General features: G+C 38.1%; 1 protein-coding gene across 1 annotated transcript; it reads right to left on the bottom strand.

Moving 5' to 3' along the window:
- Positions 1-484: 484 nt before the first annotated feature.
- Positions 485-14,318, bottom strand: LOC146169655 (ATP-binding cassette sub-family C member 5-like). Its single transcript, XM_083386766.1, has 28 exons — positions 14,212-14,318; positions 13,990-14,145; positions 13,608-13,752; positions 13,389-13,531; positions 13,091-13,181; positions 12,624-12,797; positions 12,006-12,150; positions 11,390-11,541; positions 10,386-10,466; positions 10,158-10,292; positions 9,994-10,094; positions 9,070-9,272; positions 8,663-8,783; positions 7,899-8,153; positions 7,307-7,437; positions 6,990-7,098; positions 6,815-6,927; positions 6,580-6,686; positions 6,323-6,498; positions 5,970-6,036; positions 5,727-5,878; positions 5,358-5,444; positions 4,390-4,594; positions 3,753-3,919; positions 3,544-3,656; positions 3,037-3,275; positions 2,170-2,448; positions 485-637 (listed from the first exon to the last, which is right to left on the bottom strand). The coding sequence occupies exons 1-28, from the start codon at positions 14,316-14,318 to the stop codon at positions 485-487; spliced, it is 4,107 nt and encodes a 1,368-aa protein (XP_083242892.1).
- Between the last annotated feature and the right edge of the window lie 674 nt (positions 14,319-14,992).

Here is a 14,992-nt window from a genome sequence, read left to right as displayed (position 1 = left end):
TTATCTGTGAGCAGGTTTTTTTAAGGTTTGGTTTGGGTGACCGCTAAGTAGTTTTGAGAAACCGCAAGGGTTTCATTTAAATACTAAAAGTTGCAAGTCCAAAATTTGGGAAACCTCTGGAGAAATTTGAAAAAAAAAACACATTAAAAAAAACACTGCCTGTGAGGTTTACAAATTATCTAATTAGCTGAAAAGATGAAGTCCACAATTTCGACGAAAATCGAACCATTCGTGCTTATGGTTTATATAAATAATTAAAATGATGCAGCCGTTTGTTGATTTATTCTGGTACCTGGCGACAGTAGAAAAATACTCGATTTACGAAAACTTATTTGAAAAAAAAGCACGAAACAACATCAATAAATTGCTTAAAAAAAGGACGCAAATTAAATCATGGAGGGATTGAAGGCACTGTTCGTATGCGTGGTAAATGACTTGGCTGAACATGATACAAGTCAATAAAAATGTAGATATTCAATATGTGCTACGTTTCACGTGCTACTGTTGTAGAAATAGATGCATAAGATGTTTCATTTTCGCCACTGTCTTTCTGATTGCTATGTGCTGCTAGCATCATTTGACGAAAATGTGACTTCGGGTTTCTAAGCAAGTTCGAAGGTTCATCGAATTCGGCAACCTGGCGAATTACAAATCAGCGTTTTAAATATATCGGATGTATTGCAAAACTCATATACCAAAGACATATTACTGGTAACATTTTATTCAATTATAAAATCTGACTTGGGTACATGGGCGCCCCCCACCCCCATTGGAATTTCAAAATGCGAATATTAGTAGGCCTATTATTTGTAAGTGTAATATGTATTACTTATGAAGGTTAAAAATATTATAAATTATTCATTGTCCCTAGTGGCGTATCAAGGGGGAGCGGGAGTTCTTATCCCCCCCTTTTTGTAAGTGATATTATCGGTTTTTGTTCGTTTTTGTTATGATTTGACAACCTGTTCGAAGCGGCGTGCGTTTTAAGTAATTGGGTCACGCGTCTTAATCTAATGCGAAACCAAAATCGAGCGCAAAACCCGTTTTTCGTCTTTTGTTTGGTCGACCGTAAAACCTGGATAGTTTTTCTCTTTCGTTATTTGTTTTGGTTGACTGATTAGCAAATCTGGATTCGACAATTGACAACGCTAAGTCAAACCTTCTTTCTTTTTTTTCTCGTTAAAAAATGTGAGTTAGGCGCAGTATGTTCCTCACTGTTCGGTCTCTGCGCTAATATCCGATGTTGGTGTAACATCGACATTTGTTTAACTGAAGCAGATTCGTAAAAGAAGGTATAATGGTGACTGTCGTGCGCGTTTCAAAGTCCCCATTATTAGGTAATGATATAGTTAACGCAAATTAGGCTTTTTAAGCATACTCTAAGTAAGACCACGTGCTAAGTGTGCAATGGACATAATTATTTCCCCTCAACCGCAGCTTGTAATTTAGCTGCTTGGCACACAGCTCGGCTCAGATGTTGCACGTGCTCGATTTTGCTGGACGTATTTGGCTGTTTCTGATTATTTTTTTATAACGTTTTGCAATCTCCATTCTATGACGTCACACTGTCACTGCCTTATCACCTCATTATTCATTAACGTCAGAAACAAAAGGGGAATTCCCTAGGTTGAAAATTCAGGACCCCCTTTTCGATTATCTGGTTACGCCCCTGATTGCCCCCCCCCTGGAAAATTTTCTGCGGGCACCACTGCTTAGGTATATAAATTACTATAACTTATTTCATAATGTCGTCTATAGAAAAAATGTTGTAAAATATTTGTTTAAGTGGAGGAGGGTTTCTGTTACATTAATTTCGCCACATTTCGGCATTCGATAACTTACAACAATCTGCTTTCAATATGTGCACGTTTTTTAACAGGATTCATCAAAATGGTATGCGAAATAACAGACCTAAAGATTACATGCTAAGGCAACCATGCGAGCCTTGAATTCCCATGAGTAATTTAGACATCTGAAAATATTAAGGTATTTACCTGTTGCTTTTCTGTGTAATATGTGATAGTTGTTTTCGATTGTTGTTTTATAATGCATTTTAAAACAAGTGAGATGCGAGTTTTATTTTTTTGTAGTGTACAACAAGTTGAAATAGTTAGAGAATTACTGATCTATAATCGACAATCGTGAAGGAACGTCCAAAATCACGTATACCCTTCCATCGTCCATGACAAGTATCTTGTCGCAGGTGAGCACCGTGTTGAGGCGATGGGCGATGGTGAGCATCGTGCAGTCCTTGAAAGCCTCGCGGATCGTGTCTTGCACCAGACTGTCGGTCTTGCTGTCGATGGCCGCCGTGGCCTCGTCCAGCATTATGATGCGCGAGTGGCGCAAGATGGCGCGCGCCATGCACATCAGCTGGCGCTCTCCCACGCTGAAGTTCTCGCCATTCTCCACCACCTCGCTCTCCAGCTTCTCAGGGAGCTCACTTATCTTTAAAAATTACGACTTTTTAAGACACCATGCCTTGTGTAAGTTTACATGGCAACATCAAAAACACTTGTGTTGTGAAGATTCAATTAGCTTAAAAACAAGGCGCTCACTGTTTTATAATTGGTATAAATGCCAACTGTTCTTACGGTGAAAAATAATGCTGATTTTATTGTAAAATGTCAAGTTCAACAATTATGCAAAGACTCTTCCTTGGTATTCAAAAATTGCTAGTAATTTCAGAGGACCTTGGATTACAATGCTTGTACATATAGTGAACACTAATGTAAACTATATTAACAACATAATATATTCTTGAAATGAAAAATTGTCTGATGCATATCTTCGGGGTAGTGCTACAACTTTTAAACTCGCTGTGTTTAGTAGGTTACTTCTGCCTTTAACATTAAAAAAGAGCATTGATGTTTTGCAGGTGGCAATGTGAAGTTGTCTAAAAGCCGCAACACAATGAACAAAATTAGGAGAGCGTGGGTCTTAAAAAAGGCCTCGCGCTAAAAACAATAACTCCGATTAACTTATCAACGTTCAGTAACAAAACCAATACAACTGATGCTGGCTTTTAGCCCATACCGCTTCCTTCATGTGACTCCGTTCCAAAGCTTTCCAGATCTCGCGATCTGAATATTGCTTGAAGGGGTCGAGGTTGTAGCGCACGGTGCCGACGAACAAGACCGGGTCCTGCGGGATGATTGACAGCTTCTGCCTGAGATCGTTCAAGTCAATCTCGGCGATTTGAACTCCGTCAATCACGATGCGACCGCTCGACAGCTCCACCAAGCGGAAAAGCGACACGCCCAAAGACGATTTGCCTAATTTATTGCAAAAATAGGTAAAAACAAATATTTATTAATCAATTTAAATTCTAGGGTGAAAGAGGATGTTTTCTTTCAAATTTGAGCATCTTTGCAACAAAAATTATATTTCTGGCTTTATGTTACATTGCCTGGCGGTATGATTAACTCGTTTTACGCCTAACCCCTGACGTTAAAATCGTGTCTTCACGATTTGTCGTGTAGGGTCAGTTGGTTGTTCCTGGTGATATTCCTAAACTTATTGTAGTGTTTCTCAAGGAAATACCTGATCCGGTCCTTCCAACGATTCCAATCTTTTCACGCGGTCTTATGGTGAAACTGACGTCTCTCAATACCAGTGGTAAATCCGGTCGATATCTCATGCAGGCATCCTCGAATCTTTGCAAATAACAAAGTATTATACAAAGATGTTTTAAAAGTGTCCTTAGCTAGTTAATCAGTGCGTGGAAAGTGGAGATTTTTAGATTTCCTCACCTGATCTCGCCTTTATTTGGCCAGGATTTTTGAACTTGCTTGTACTCTTTGTCCGTTGGTTGTTCTGGCTTGCTTGAGGTGATGTACTCGCAAATGCGCTCCACCGAGGTAAAGTAGGACTCGGTCTCCACCGAGAAGCGAACGCAAACTTGAAAGAGCCCTGTCATCTAAACAGAAACATAATAAAGCAAACAAATCGGTTTAGGCTGACTTTATATTTAGATAGAGTAGAGCAGCACCAAAATTAATGATACACGATAATCAAAAATATGATTTTTTTTGTAATTTGAAACATGTTTACTATATATGTGATAGGTTTCCATGGACTAAAATAACTATCGTATTGAAGTTAACGGCAAGTTTACGGATGAATTCTGAAATTAATGTAATGATAGAGGCTAAATTTACGTGTGCCTTTATCATGCTAAAATGTTAAACTATGTTCGATCTATAAAATGCAAAAAGGCAACTGTATAAAAAATGTAAAAGGGCAACTGAGAAAAATGTTAAAAACGGCAATCGCAGAGAAAAAGCAGAAACAAATATTTAACGGAAATCCGCCGAAACTGATTTAGTTTAAGATCTTGTTTCCAGCTTTAGTTTAATTTTCCAAAAATTTTATTCACCCCGATTTTACCTGCATCGAGTAGGTGAGGGCAAGTCCAGCGTAGGACGCGGAGGTGTGTCCGACAACTTCTGGGTAGACACTTGAGAGTACGACCAGCAGTGATATCACGAAGGTCACTGCCACGGTCATTGCGTCCAGTCTGACCGATAGCCAGCGCACCGAGGCCAGGTAGGCGTAGTGGGCAGCATTGTTGACATCCAAGTGCCTTTCGAACCTAGCTTTGTAAGACCGACAAAACGTGGTGAGCTCGTAATTAAGGGCTGTGTTGTTCGCTTATATTGATTCGAAGGCGATAACATGTATCAGTTAATTCAATATTACTACTAAGTTAAGGTGATGAGTCGGAGTCTATATTACATTAGTGTTAGTTACGGCATTCTGTATTAAATTTAGTTTATACTATTTCCCCTAAAAGCCATCCAGTAACCATACTGTGTTTGTCATAAAATATTGTTTTTCAAGTTTTCCCAGTTGCTTAACACAAAAGAAAATCCAGGCTAAATACTAAGGTTAAGAAGACACAGATTAAACTAAGAGCAAAACTGAGTAAATCGAACAAACGCGCCGAATCAAATTGATTTTCGGTTTAAGTTTTGTAAGTTTACAGTATAATCGTTTAATCTTTATCACTGACGTGCAACCAGAATCGTTTGTTTTTCACCATTCGGAATCAAGCAGATTCTTTCATTAAAAAACAAATTATTGTTAAAAAGACATAATTAGTTTTGTTTAGTTGAATTACTGATGGTGGTATACGTACATTCTTATGCATCCCTATTCGCTGGCTTTCTCGCAAACTCAGAAATTAAAAAAAAAATATATAGTTAAATTTTGCTGAAAATGGGTAACTTTGTACGAGAGCCGTTTTAAAGTTTGAAATTACTGAACGCTACTTTATCTCGTGAAAAGTCAAAAAAGGAACTGCCTAGTGCCTTCTCTAACTCAAACTCAACACGTTAATTCGGTTACACACTTACGTGTTGATGACGTCATCTGTTTTGTCGTAGGCGTGTATAGTGCTCAGGCCTTGTACCGTTGAAGACAAATGCGAGAACCACGGGGATCTAAAACGTGAGACAGATGAAATAGTAAAATCAAACAAATTCAGGACGACTGATGACTGTCCTAAGTATTGTGTTCATAGCGACTTATTTTCTTGATAGACACTTTTCCGTTTGTTTTACCTCCAAAACCAAACAGCTTAAATCATTGCACTAAATACACCTGATTTCGGGTATATAGGGGTCTAAAGCTTCGCTATTGAAAAACGTTTGAATTGCAGTTGAGTCTTATACTAATTATAACTAAAATAAAAACGTTGTCGACTAGTTAATATGTTTTGTCACCTTGTAACGCTGTCCAGTCGTTTCATTTCTCTCACGGCGCTGCGAAAGTAAACGTAGATGAAGCCGAAAAGCACAGCAAAAACGATGATGGCTATAAGGAACCAAGGGAAGACTATAACAATGCTTATCATGGAAAAAGCCACCAGAAAAATCTGCAAGATCAAAAATATAGATCAGGCGACTTTGCCGAAGTCGAAATCAATATGATAGAAATGCAAATATGTAAATAATTTACCTACAAACCTGTTGTAAGAACTTGTCCATGATTAATGGCAAGCGAACGTCCATATCATCGATATCACCTGCAAACCTGGGCGCAATTTATAATTAAAAGTATATGTTATATTGAGAAACACATTTTTTATCGAAAACTTGCATCAAACAGAAAAATAAATGTATGAAACTTGGTTTAATGAATAGTTTTACCCTATTAATGAAATTTGTGGACATACGTTCCAACAGTAACATGTGGGACATAGATTGCAAATTAATGAAAGTCGTATTATTTGTTTCAAATTTGGTCGAATTTGGTCGAATTTTCAACTTGAGAAACCTTAAAGTCATTTAAAACGACCGCCTAAGGAAAATCGTATTACCTGTTCATTATCCTTCCAGTAGGTGTACCGTCAAAGAAGGATATCGGGTTTGCCAAGATTGTGTTAAAAACTGCGTCGTGCAATGTGCAGGCGGCCACGCTAACAAGCCGAATAAAGACGCAGGATTTAGCGACTCCAAAAATAATGGTCGCGAGTAGGATAAGAAAGTAAACGAGCTGCAAAAAAATTGTGAGAATGTCAAAATGTTTTTGAAATGAGAACATCATTGTGCGTATCAAGCGTTCACCAGAAGTTACCTGATAAAAGTCGACCTTGTCATTCGTGGATATATCTGGACTTACGCACAAGCATTTCTCCTGGTTTATTGAAGCGTTTACTTTTGAGGTTGTAGTTGTAACGGCACCTTAAATTCGACACATAAATACGTCAGGTGAAAGACCTATTGGACGTTCTTTATGCTTTTTGCCATTGTATTTTGACGTCATTTACGTGCTTAATTTTTTTTACCTGACAAAGTCGCATTTTCTGCACACGGAATTGTCTCTCCACCTTGGTCAATCCAATAGCCAAGCCACCAATTGGAAGCCGTAGAACCGCATATAAGCAACGCGAAAATCAAACCACACACTACGGACAGTGCATACCTTGAAATCAAAAGCTCTTATTTAACCATTTTTGTTTTGGTGCTTTTAGAAATTGGACTCACCCACCGGCCGCAACGACGTATCGACGATAGGTGGATCCCCTGACAGACCCCTTTTGTTTTGACTCGACTTTGATCAAGTTAACTTGAGCTTTGTCGATGAGGGGTTCACCTGAATGGACATAACTTACCAAAGGATATCATACGCGCATAAGGAGAGAAAGAAATGAGTACCGGTATGTTTAGTTCTGCATATTTGGACTTTAAAGGTTTTTTAGTTTTTAATCAGTAAGGTAGTCTGTTTTAGTCAGTCATGTAAGTTTTTAATTTTGTCAACATTCCCCACGGTAAGCGCCCGAAAAAAGCTTAAAACGTTTTACCTTTTCGGTAGTTGTAATCTTTTGTGCAGATTTGCTGTTGAAATATTTCTTCGGCAGGATATTCACAGCTGTTGTTTATATTGTTAGTGCTGTTGCTTTCTTCCACATTCTGCTGCTCCAAGTGATAATTACTAAAACGGGCATTAACAATAAAACGGTGATTAAATATTCTTACACAACTGGAGTTTTATCAAATAGCTTAAGTTAAAGGACTCAGCTTAACGTGTGACATTTGCATTAAGGCATGGGTCTACTTAAGGTACTTTAGAGCAGTGACTTAAGTGCACATTGTCATTACATGCTGTCGTCGCTAAATCCACTCTTGACTGTTTTAAACTAAATAGAGATATTACAATTTCGAACTATTTTGCTTACCCAGGCTTAATTTAGCCAAGTCATTCGAACATTTTATAATTAACGTAAATTTGTAACGGGCTCTCCACGGACTGTGACTAATTTATAACAACTTTCAAGTCAAGACATTTAGCCAGTTGCTCCTAGTCAGGGAATATGCCTCAAAGACATGCATTAACTAAAGCAGCCGAAAAACTTTAAGTAAACCAAAACCGACAAGCAAAGTGATCTAACTCACTTGATCAGTTCTGCGTAGTCGCTCTCGTGCGACATCAGCTGGTCGTGAGTGCCGTGCTCAGCGATGCGTCCTTCCTTCAGCATGATGACGTCATCGCAGTCCTTCAAGTACTGCAGCTGGTGAGTGACGAAGAGCACGGCCTTGCCCTTCATCTCCTGCTTGATGCAGTTCCAGAAGATGTGCTTACCCACGTGAGCGTCCACCGCCGACAGCGGATCGTCCAGCAGGATGACGTCACGGTCGCTGTACACCGCTCTGGAGGAAAAAGCGAGGCTTAGAAGGTCGATTACACTTTATTAATTAAGGGTAAACCGGCCGCGTTCTTACAATTTCGAAGCCCTGCAACAGCATACTGGTTACCGCAAGTTGTTGAGCAAAATGGTGTTAAGGGGATCATATATGTCAAATTGAATAACGCTTTTACAAAAAAGGGTTCATATATCCTACATGCTTTTTAGAGATAAATCAAACTAAATTGGAATGCAATTGTAGGTATTTTAGTATTGGCATATTTTTGTAACAGCCTAGTATCTTTTTTTCATTAGTGGCCTTTCTGAAATATGTTGAATCAATGGTTAACGACACAACGGTTTTATACTAAGTAGCCTACAACTAAAATTCACAAAAACATGGACATTGATATATAATAATGGACTCGAGCAGATAATATTGGTTCCTCCTTTAGGTGATTTACAATGGCAAGTTCAAGTATATGTCAGCGCAAGACGTTACTTTAAATAAAAACAAAACCGACCAGCAGATACCTCGCAATACTTATTCTTTGTTTTTGGCCACCTGACAAATTAATTCCGCGCTCACCAATCTCCGTCATATCACCGTTGACCAGGATGTAAAAGTCTGGATTCAGACAGCATGCTTCTACCACTGAAAGCGAACGCGAAATGTCAAGATGTAGCTCAAATGACGTAAAATAGTATTTTTTCAAAAGGGTCTGCCCAAACAACAAGGGCGAGTTATACAAGTGCCTTATGATTATGAAACAAATTAAAACAGGTGCCTTTTGAGGCAAGTTATTTTTTCAACTATAGAACAAAGATATTGCCTGCTTAAAATTATGAGCACAAATTACATTTTTGTAGCCTCGAAGCTCAGCCACTGAGATACATCTCATGCCTTTTTTGTTAAAAGGGCCCTTATATATTTCGCCAACCTCGATTGTACTTGGCCTCGTCCCAAGGTGAGCCGAAGAGGATGTTGTCGCGTACGCTTGCGTGGAAGATCCAGGCTTGCTGTGGTATGTAGGCCAGCTTGCCGTTGATGCCAATGCTACCCTTCATGACGCGGAGTTGGCCCAGGATGCTCGATATCAGCGAAGACTTGCCGCTACCCACAGAACCGCAGATACCTAGCAACCTTGACAGTCGTGTAAATCAAGGTTTATTTAGCACTTTGGTACTACTTTCTGTGTCAGACTTGGGAAAAGCTTGTTAACAAGGTTGTCGATTGGTTTACAGGTTCTAATCTTCTAGAATCTAGAACAGCGTTTATTAATCTTTTTGAGCCAGGTAACACTTTATGTAGTAGGATAATAAATAATAGACGGAGCACCAAACGAAAGGCGTTATTGTGCATTAGAATAAACAACGGAACAACAGTGCATTAACTTTCAGTTTTTCTTGCGAAATGTGCAAAACATTGATATACTGTTCTTAGGCAGCGAAAGCCCACACAGTAACGTTCCTATTATTAAAACAATAAATGGCAAATCACGATTAAACATTTAAACTGGTGATAGTGGATCATTAAGTTCATAACAAAACTTAATTCCATTGCGTTAAACCGGTGCTTTTCGACCGGTGCTCCATGAACATCATTTAAATTAACAAATTTCTTGTGGGAACACCGGTTGAAAATTGCTGTTTTAGACTGTGGTCCGACTTTGTTTACTTAAATTCGCAATCTTTGCAGTGGTTTTAGGCTGCTTGGTCAAAACATCTTTATTTATGTTGCCTACATTTATTTGTTTAAACTTTGATTTACCAGGTAGGATGCTAAAAATCCCTATTTCAGTACTCTATAGGAGTTTAAATCTGCTGACATTTTTCGTTTGTTGATCACTCCGGTTTTAACTTACCCCGTCCGTCGCACTTTGAGGTTCACACCTTGAAGTGTTGGGTCTTTCCTTGGTCGCGTATCTTTGCCAGAAGGAATCGCAGTCCAATTGCAGGATTCAACCTTAAAGGTTAGCGTCCAATTATAATCGTTATACTTCAACAACATAGAGACAAATATGCTTACTTTATCTACATCCCCCCAAGCGGCTGTAAAATTACAAAACTCAACAGCAACGTCATCGCTTAGAGGTTTAGTTGAAATTGGACGAATGTCTTCCATCTTCAATAGACGATCGATTCGGTTGAAAGACACGAAAGACTTAAACAACATAAATTTTGTCAGGTTTAAATAGGCTATAAGTATACACATGTAAAAACAACTGTATTTTTTTCACGAACAAATTATATTTACCTCTGCAACTGACTTGACCGGCTTCGGCATAACAGTAAGAATAAACTTCACCGAGTTGAAAATGGCCACAACTGTGTACGCCTGAAAAGCAAAATGCAATTTCATACCTTGAATTCACATGGAAAGTGTTTGGTTAGAAAATTTGCTATATTGGAAATAATTCACAAGATTAAACATCGTCTTTGCTTATTTCGCTGCAAGGACAACCCTGTATTGCCGCCCAACTCAGATAATACTAATTGCTTTGTAATATGTTTTACAAAGATTTTATAACAGGGCACTGCTAAAAACAATATATATTAAGTTATTGCAATATTGGTATAGCTATAATAATAATCCTTATCTTTTTTGTTGGTTAAATATGACATATCTTTCAAGCATATTATGAATACGTTATAAATATTTTTAAAGTTTGTTTCGAATAAACAAAAACGCTATACGTTAAATATGATGCATGTTTGTTTACTGAGAGATGATAAGTAAACAGGAAAACCAAATATTATCTACAATTGCTACTACTGTCTGTATTGCGCTAATTGTTTTGGTAGAACGCAAACTGTTTAGTAGTCTATCAAACGAAAATGGACACATTTCACTGAAACCTTTCATTTTATCCGTATGCTAAGCCAGTGATTTGCATGTTTTTTTCCTCGGCAACCGAAATACTAAGCATTAATATACGAGCGAAGCTTTGGCGACCCAATTCTGCTCACTGAACTATTTGTAAGCTTGAAGTGAACAAAACACACGAATAATTAGCAAAAATAAATTCCAATTTATTTGATGAGCCATGCCTTCTTATAGGTTTTAACTATTATCGATAGTATTGAAGAAATCTTTTTCAGAACCATGCCATCTGAAAAAATCTGACTAAATAAAACTATTGCAGTCGGCGACACAACCAATTACACGGCGACCCAATTTTGTGTCGCCACCTATAAGTTGTAAAACACTGAGCTAAGTCATACTGACAAACGAAATGACAAACTCCGATTTAGCCTTACCTGCGAGGCGTCCAATGGGTGTCCGAGAAAGGTGTGGACAGTTAGAGTTGTGACGGTTGCCAGCAGTGGAACCAGGGGAATGGCAGAGACAAGAAAACTTTGAACCCGCCCAACGCTCACTAAGAGCCTTCGCTCCTTTTCGCGAATCTCGGCTGAAAGCAAACGTTAACTTTAAAATACAAATATATACTGTATGTGTCATATGTAGTCTACCGATCAATATCGCTTAAGTACTGAACGGGTATCGATATTACCACATCGGTTCAAAACGATATTATCGGACATACCTATACAAATAAGATAACTCGTTTTAAAATAACTGGAAGATATTGAGTTTTTAACCGTATATATCTACTTATAAACAGGATAACCGAAGTTTTAAGGTAAAATTTACTGTTGTAAATATGCGGATAGCATACATTGATTGAATGGAACGAACTAATTTGTTTCAAATATAATATTAACATATATTTAAACGTATACGGCAACTTAAAACCTGTTTAAGCGGTACCCGAATCTAAGTGGCAGTTTCGCCAAAAGCTATACAAAGCACATTAAAAGCATTTCTACTGACCAAAGCAGAAAGTTTTAAAATAGCAACTTAAAAAAGAGTTACCGATAGCACTGGAAAAACTTCCCTCCCAAGCGTACATCTTGATGAGCTTAATGCAAGTCAGAACTTCGTTCATCATTCTCAGACGCTGGTCAGTGACCTTGACGTACTTCTGCCGCAAGCTGGCCATCCAAGTACTTAGCCGAATCTAGTTTGAGACAAATGACATTTTAGGGCGTAAAAAAACTTTCGAAAATATTTAGAACAGTAGCATGGAAATGTCAAGTCTTTTTGAACAATAACCAGTCAAGTTCTAGTTCATTCATTTTTAGAACAAGTCAATTTTTTGTCAGATCATTAACAACAAATAAAACGTTATAAACCAATACAATTGGTAAACTTAAAAAAATGGGAAAGTCCGATTAAGAGCAATAAATCAACTAAAAATAGCAAAAACTAAACATAAACCAACGAACTCATGTAAATACCTAAGTCCTTAGACAAATGCATTTTTAGGGCGTAAAAAACTTTAAAACATATTTCGAACAGTAGCATGGAAATGATGTTCTCCTATAAATATTTAACATGACTGATCCCCATAGTATGGACATTCCCAAAACTTAAGTGAAACGTCTGAAAGATACAACAACTGAGTGCAGACTACAATAAACTGTAACTTACCTGAACTGGAACAAATGCGAGTATGATCGCAATTCCAATGAACGAAGTCCATCCGATCACGAGGTAGCCAAATACAATTGCAAGGAGCGTCAGTATCGGGACACCCATCAATATGCTAACCGACATTATCATTTCAGTGATACGCTGTCCGTCGTTTGCTAGCAAATTTACCAGCTAAAAACATAAGCAATTGAACTAAACGTATATTTGTGTAAGACTGTACGTCAACCACGTTCGCACAACGCCTATTTTCCTGATAGGGTCAACTAAGTTTTACTCTTACACCTAATTTGGACGGAAATTATTTTTGTTAAATGGCTATTTGACACAATACCGTTTGCCATGATCCTATTGAACTATGATTGTGCATTTTGTAATTCAATTATAATAATAAGTTGTCCCACATCCGCTCCTAAATACATTAGTCATAATAGTTTAACGGGTAAGCTTAGATGTATTGAACTTACCTCTCCCACGGATTTATCCTGCAGGGTCCTCAAATTTGCAATTTTTCGAAAAATCAGCGTAAGGATTGCACCACGTGCTCGCACAGCTGTTCTACACCAGAACAAAGGCATTTAATAGCTGGTTTGAACATGGAACACAATTCAAAATAACACGCAAGCCATTACAGTAGGAGAAAAAAACAAATATGTGTTACACATTGGTAAACTTTATCGTAAACCCGTTGTGTTTTTAAATTAATGTAAAGTTCAAGTCCTAAAAAGCTTAGTAATCACCCCCAATATCGCAAGTCATGCTGACCTGTAGCTGATAGCCCAGAACAGGGCAAGTAAGCAAGAACGGCCTAGCTCTGTGGCAACCAGACCAACGCAAAGCCAAAGTCCACGCGAAAGACTAGCCGACTCCAGAGTTGTAAAGCTAACAAGGCGACTGAGAAACAGCATCTGTAGTGAGACAAAATACTTGTCCGTATGCAATCCACGGTAATTTCATTAATTTATATACTGTAGCATAACTTACCGGCCCAAAAATGCTACAGGATACGGAAAGAAATATGGCAAGAGAGGCTGCAAATACTCTAGTTCGAATGTAGCGAAACACGGTGCGTTTAATGGAGGGACCCTTCTTGGAAGTTGGACTGTCTTCCTTATATATTCGTCGTAACCTACAAATCAACTGTCATTTGATCGTGCATGTGTGTTTAAATTATAAAGTTTTCTAACCATTCAGGATTGTTTAAAAATAAACTCTGTCCCGTGTTTTGAAAAGGGCTACAACCATAAGTAGTTTATGCTTGTTGAAAACAGTAGATTCTAAAATAAGCTCAATTGCTATTCAGTGAATAATATTGCGCCCTTATTCCAGCAAACCTTTAGTCGAGCTTGAAAAGTACATTCCTCACCTAGCAGATGCGGGTTTTGCACTGTCGTACGTCGAAAGAGTCGGTAGATCGTCTATCGTTAGACAACCTCGCGCCCGTAGTATTGTGCTGGTAAACCAATGAAATGTCATGAACGAGAAAAAGTTTGCGTTGTCGACGGGCGACGGAAGTTTTCTACTGAAATAGAGAATCATTTTATGCACTAAGTAAGATCTTGTTTTTGGGCTTTATAGCAAGTCGTACCTGTCAAGTCTAACCGGGCTGAACATCTGCAAACTCTGTCGATACTTTAAAAGCGGAGATGTGTCTTTTCTGAGCTCGCAATCCGACATTTCGAGTTGGTCGCCCATTTTCCAGTTTGAACAAAACTGTACAGCAAACTGCAGCAACTGACCTAAAACTACCTCTCCGCAGAGATAAACAGCATGTTTTGTGTCAATGTAAGACAGTGGTTTCCATTTTCAATGTTGTTGGCTTACAGAAAAGCTAAAGAAACGATAAACAGATGTAGGCTAATACAGCTACTGGCATAGTTGTAATGACACAAGTCATTGACTTGACATAAGTCTTTTAACCAAAATTACTTGACTTGACTTAAGTCTTTGGGATAAATGACTTGACTTGGACTTTCATTTTGTCAAATAACTTGGGGTTAAATTAGGTGTTTTTCATTAAAATTTATCTCAAGTTTTCCACATTAAACACTTTTAGTGCTGTATATCCCGTTTGTGATATGTTTTCGTTAAAATGTTGCTTAAAATCGGACGAGTTTACCAATTTCAATAGTTTAACAGTTTACTTTTATGTCAATGATATGACTTGGAATTGATTTGCTCTCATAATGACTCGACTGGGACTTGACTTGGGCAACTGATGACTTGGACTGCGACGTAACTTCTTATTTTTGTAAAAGACTAGACTTGTACATTTTAAGATGACTTGTTTACAATACTGACTACTGGTGAGCAAAATACAGAACTGCCCTGCTGTGTCACAACTATATTGCAAACTGCTTTTCGCCGTC

Source organism: Ascidiella aspersa, chromosome 1, assembly GCF_963924565.1.
Source record: "Ascidiella aspersa chromosome 1, kaAscAspe10.2, whole genome shotgun sequence".
Lineage (NCBI taxonomy): Eukaryota > Metazoa > Chordata > Ascidiacea > Phlebobranchia > Ascidiidae > Ascidiella > Ascidiella aspersa.
Note: the sequence above shows the minus strand (reverse complement) of the source record. Positions and strands in the feature narration are given on the sequence as shown.